The sequence below is a fragment of the Elephas maximus genome, chromosome X, assembly GCF_024166365.1.
Source record: "Elephas maximus indicus isolate mEleMax1 chromosome X, mEleMax1 primary haplotype, whole genome shotgun sequence".
Lineage (NCBI taxonomy): Eukaryota > Metazoa > Chordata > Mammalia > Proboscidea > Elephantidae > Elephas > Elephas maximus.
Window position 1 is genome coordinate 1,147,892 of NC_064846.1, and position 6,000 is coordinate 1,153,891.

The window sequence follows — 6,000 nt, forward strand, 5'->3', positions numbered from 1 at the left end:
ACCACTTCTAAACAGAAATTTTAAATGCGATTGTGTAGTTTGACTAAGTCTCTTGTGCTTCTGCCCTCTGCCATAATACAAAAAATGTCCCAGGCTGTCCTTTAGCCTAGATCCCAGAATGAGAAGACATACTACAGAGCCACAGCCTAAAGCAGGGCTACAGCTAACCCAGAGCCCTCTTGTGGCTTGAGCCAAAAAAGTAGATGTTTATTGTAAGTCATTGATATTTTGAAGGGGTTTTCAACCACAGCAAAAGCTGACTAATATAGCAGACAACGTAAACACAAAGTTACTGTCGGAAGAAGACAGAAACTGGGAATTGAAACACTTCAGCCAATGAAAATCCCTCCCCCTGCTCCACACACACAGAAAAACACACAAAGGAGAAGAAAACTGTAACACAGCCCCCAACCTAAACAAGCATTTGCAGATATTAAAAAAAATTTTAATCAGAAATTTAAAATCACTCAGGAAAAAGTGCGAGAGAGGGACAGAGCATTCCAAGGAAAGGGAGCCTCATATACAAAGTGGAGCAAGAAAGCAGGTGCCCTTAATCCTAAATGTCACACCCACTTTCCCAGGCCCAGATGTGTCTGACATGGAGACATCCAGTCACCTGTCAGGGTTCAATCCTGGACTATTGGGAGCAATGGCTACCCAATTGGATATGAGAAAAACATCAGGGAATTAAGATGGGAATGAGGATGGAAGTCAACAAGGAGGGGAAGGGGCCATGTTGGGGGAGGAGCTGTAGGGGAGTGACTGACAGAATAGGAGGCCAATAGGGGTGGGTATAATTTTTTTTTCCCTTCAGACAACTAATAAATGCTGTCTTCTCTCTTTCAGGTTTTCCAGGGAAATCAAGATTCCTTCACACCTGTAGTGAACTCTTTAGACCCACCACTACTGACCCGCTACCTTAGAATTTACCCCCAGAGCTGGGTACACAACATTGCCCTGAGGCTGGAGGTTCTGGGCTGCCAGTCACAGCAGCACTACTGAGGGAAGCCACTGCAGCCCCTGCTGGTCCCCTCACTCTCCCTCTCTCTCAGTGCCCCAAGTCCAGCATCTCACCCCAAGGCCATCCTGGGTGGACGCAGGGCTCTCCTGGCACATCAGCTAGTGCTCTTTCAACCAGCGTGCCCGGAGGACTGGCTATGTGCAGGAGAGACACCTTCATGATGTAAACAGTTCAGATGAGGCTTCATCCATTTAAACTAAAACTCTCACTTGTTCATTATCCTAGTCAAGCATGGAAAGGGTGACAACACCTGAGGGATGGAAAATGAAATGTGGTCAAGTCCTTCTAGCAAAACAAAACAAAACAAACTTGTTACCTAAATTTTCTGTATTCGGTTTTCTGAACATGGTGCCAAATAAGCTGAGCTGAATTTTTCCACTAGATAGACATTAACTACATGTTTTGGGGTCATATCAACACAGCGTTGAAGTCAAAAGGCAAGTCATTTTGTCAATCTATAAAACACACATAACATAAGAACTGTTACTACATTAAAGTCTATTTTTGCCTCCTTATAATTATCTTATTTAGTCACTCTGAGGCATTCTTAGTGGCACATTCTTACCTCAAAAATTAGCATCCTTAAAGTAAAATTACATCCAACATTATGTGTGAATGCATAGTGCATTTTTAAGACAACAGGGTTCATAGCTTTAATCAGATTTTAAAAGCGGTGAATGGTCTTAAAAGAGTTCAATTTAATCTCAGGAAAGAGAAATAAAGTCATTTGGTCTTAATTCTAACTAACAAAAATATAACAGGTTAGGGGTCTGGAAGTATTGGGAACCTTAAAATAAAATGACAATGTCCTCTTGAAATTTGTGGTGGCCAAAAAAGGTAATATCATAATAGACTTCTAAAGGACAGATTTTTAATATTTCTGGAAAAACTGAGGCAGATCCATGGCGATCTGGGATAGGAAATACAAATATTATAACTCTAATAATACAATTATTTTATGCCCACCCTCTCCTAATTTTCTGTTGAAACAACACAACGAAAATGTAACGGGGAAATTCTGTACCATGACTGAAAGCCAGAGAAGAGTCTCACCTACATAGCTGAAACATCAAGGAGCCATAGAAGGAAACACTCCACTCTGCCACAGCCACCACACAAGAGGGACCGCCTCCACCTCCAATAAGTTTGTGAAGGGGTTACTACTCCTTACACCCACCTGCTCCTTCACTATAACCACAGAAACATCCCCTGTTTGATAAAGGGGCTAGAGATAGGGATAAACCATAGAGCGGTTGGAGAAAGCATCCAAAGTTTGTAACACAGAGTAGTTTGAAAACAAGATTTCCTAGTACAAAAGAAAATCGATTCTCGTCTCAGGAAAGGCAAGAGAAACACTGCTTTTCTTTCCATGCTAGAAGATTTCCTAATAAGCCTGTTTGACTCTTAACTGATCTCTTCAGGGACTGTAACTTAACTGTCACAGTATAGTTGACTGACAGTCGACAACTGATGAAGGTGCAAATGGCTTACAGTCCTGTGAGGTTCTGTAAGGTTTGAGGTTAACTTACAGAAATCAGTAAGCTGTTTTGTTTTATAGCCCAGTACAGAAGTTAACCCCAAAGGTGATATGGTTTTATTTCTTGTGAAAGGTTAACCACTCTTAAGTCTAATTTAACCATTTTGTTTTGGCATTCTTTTCTCATGGACTACATAAACCTCTATTTTTCAAATGCTCTTGGAACCAGCTCTTTTATCATCCTGCTGGTTTCCTCCATAAGGAGTTAAATAAAATACTGACATGTATAAACAAATGCCTTTGTTTAAGAAGTGTGCACTTACATTTGAAATAAAAATGTGAACAAACCAAATAGAGGCACTGACTAGCAGGATGAATACTTCAGAAACTCAGATACTATTGCTAACTTCAGGGAATCTACACCATTTTTATAATGCTGGTTGAATTAATCATAAGATCACTGAGGCCATAACAAGTTAATTACCAGAAGATTGGTGAGCAAATGCAATCTCCTATGACAAATACTGTTTGTAACATTAAATGAACAAGTATAATTTTCTGTCACAAACATTTTATCAAACATAGTCTCAATATTATAAATCAACTATCTTTGGAAGATACGTATTAAATCTCACTGATACGGAAAAGCTCTGTACCCTTTTTATTAAACAGATTGTATAGAAACATCTTTATGATGACAAGATGCAGAATAAGTATAGATTTAACTTTAATGTTTATTTACTAAATGGCTGCAGATATTTTCTAACCTTCCTTTGCTATCTAAACAAGGGGTGATGACTAACGTGGAACTCCTAGAAATGTGTCAGCAACTTTTTTTTCTCAAAATTTCTCTTTACGTACTATTGAAACTTGTGGATTATGATTTCATCTCTATTGTTAACCAAGGCTGAAACCTTTGATCTTATAATTTTCTATTTCCTCAAGCAAAGATGAATTCTTTGAAACATCTTGTCAGACGAATAGATCACCTGCAAAGAAAAAAGAATTAAAGTGATATCAATGGTAGTCACTTGTTCTTTGTCTACCCAGCATCCTTTCCTTTGAGAAACTACCCCTCTCCATTTCCACAATATGCCTACTTGGACCCTGTTTTGTGGAACCCATTCCACAATATTCTTCTTTGTGCCTAAACTACTTTCAGTTGGGTTTCTGTCACTTGCACCCCGAAGAATACTTTTTAAGCTTCATACTTCTCAACTGTAATCCTAAATGCAACAAGACAGTGAGGAAACATTTACAAAGGTATGCAGAAAACACTTCCTCAATGTAACTCAAGAATTTTTTTGAAACAGCTTTATTGAGATGTAATTCACAAGCATATTCACATATAATTCACCCCTTTACAGTGTACAATTCAGTGGTTTTAAAAGGTTTTAACATATTCACAGAGTTGTGCAACTATCATCACCACAGTCAATTTTAGAACATTTTCATCATCTCAAAGAGAAAACCTATACTCTTTAGCTATGGCTCCCATTCTGTCCACCCCGCCCTAGCCCAGCCCTATACAACCACAAATCTACTATTATCTATAGATCTCCCTGTTCTGGACATTTTATGTAAATAAACAGCACTCAGTTTAATGTTTTCAAGGTTCATCCATGTTGTTTCATGTATCAGTAATTCATATTTTTTTATAAATATAGCTAAGTAATATTCCATTGTATGACGTATACACTACCCATTCACTCGCTGATGGGCGTTTGGGTTAATTGTACCTTTTAGCTATTGTGAATAGTGCTGCTGTGAACATATGTGTACATTTATTTGTTTGAATCTCTGTTTTCAATTACTAGGAGTGGAATTGCTGGGTCATATAGTAGTTCTGTGTTTGACTTTTTTTTTCTAACCTTTTTTTTAACTTAAGTTGAAGGTTTACAGAAAAACTAGTTTCTCATCAAACAATTAGTACACACATTGTTGTATGACATTGGTTAACAACCCCACGACATTGTCGGCACTCTCCCTTCCCAACCCTGGGTTTCCTATTACCAGCTTTCCTGTTCCCTTCTGCCTTCCAGTCCTTGCCCCAGGCCTGATGCGCCCCTTTAAAAAAAAAATTTTTTTTTTTAGTCTTGTTTTATTCCATGGGCCTGTCTGTGTTTAACTTTTTGAGGAACCGCCAAACTATTTTCCACAGCGGCTACACCATTTCACATTCCCACAAGCAGTATATGAGGGTACTAAGAATTTTTCCAGTATATATATTCACACATCTTTATTTTTATTCCAGAAATTTCTTCTATGCTCAAGATATAAATATCCAACTTCCTATTACACATCTTCACTTGGATGTCCCACACATCATATTAATCATCCTGTTTCTCTCTGACCTCTACTGTTTCCATCTCTTCTAGAACACCAATAAAATAGCCATGAAATTTTAAAAGGGGGAAAGGGGGACTTGCATAATCTCTAAGGCAGAGGAGAAAAGAGCAAAAAAAAATTTAGAAGGTAGAAAGAAAATATGTAAGTGGTAACTGACTTAGAAAACTCTAAAAAGCTGAATCCTAGGCTGTCAACTGGGAAAGCCAAGAAACAACTGGATTTACCCTGCAAAACCCTCAAAAAGGGCCAGCAATTGGTGGCTTCAGGTAATTTTTGAAATGGAGGTGAAGGTGGAGTACTAAACCAAGAAAGATTATTTGAGAAACTGTTAATAGTGTCAAAAAAAACCTAAATTGCTTAAAGAAACCTCAAAAATTAGTGTAACAGAATATATTTATTATGAGTAGATGAGATTCCAATCGGAAGGTGCTCAAAAAGGAGACAGTGAAAGTGGGTTATATAGGGCATTGTTATGTTAATTTTCAAGAGATAGCATCAAAGCATAGGGGAGGTTATAGAAACAGTCACCAAAGACATGCCATGCATCCTAAAACAGCCTCTCATCAGACCCTGGGGTTCCTGCTTCTTGAAGCTGGCTGCACATAGATAATTTTCCGAAAGAACCCAATGCCTAAGGCCAAATGGTCTCCACTAAGCTGCTTACTAAGCCATTGGCTGAAGGTGACTCCAGGGAACCAGTTCCTTCAAAGTTCAAAAGGACAATGTCTTAGGCTAGGTTTTCTAGAGAAGTAAAACCAGTAAAGGGTCTATATCTATTTATCTATATATAGGGAGAGATTTATCTCAAGAAAATGGCTAGCATGGTTGTAAAGGCTGGAAAGTTCCAAGTCCGTGGGTCAAGCTGGAGGCTTCTCCTGACACATGTAGGTGCAGGGGCCAGCGAACCCAAGATGAGCAGGTCAGACTATAGGCCTCTAGCTCATAGGCTGTGGTGGTCAACAAATCCCAAAATCAGGTAAGCTGGCAGGTCACTGGCTCACAGACTGTGGAGGCTGACAAACTCCAAGATTAGCGGGAAAGCTGCTAGTTCAAGATCCCAGAACCAGTGGTCTGATGAACAGGACCCAGCTGCAGGATCCAGAGTGAGCAAAAGCCAGGGAGCCTTGCCAGAAAGTCTCCTATACTGAATGCA

The 6,000-nt window shown here is 39.2% G+C and overlaps 1 protein-coding gene across 3 annotated transcripts in view; it reads left to right on the forward strand.

Annotated features, from left to right (window-relative positions):
* F8 (coagulation factor VIII) overlaps positions 1-4,112 on the forward strand; it is a 138,707-nt gene extending 134,595 nt beyond the window's left edge. For 2 of the 3 annotated variants that reach the window (XM_049872384.1, XM_049872383.1), the window contains exon 25: positions 847-4,112. In XM_049872384.1, the coding sequence (XP_049728341.1) occupies positions 847-1,002 (156 nt within the window). In that variant the 3' untranslated portion in view covers positions 1,003-4,112. The remainder of the gene's footprint in view (positions 1-846) is intronic. The other variant, XM_049872382.1, reaches the window with a different exon arrangement.
* The last annotated feature ends 1,888 nt before the right edge of the window (positions 4,113-6,000 follow it).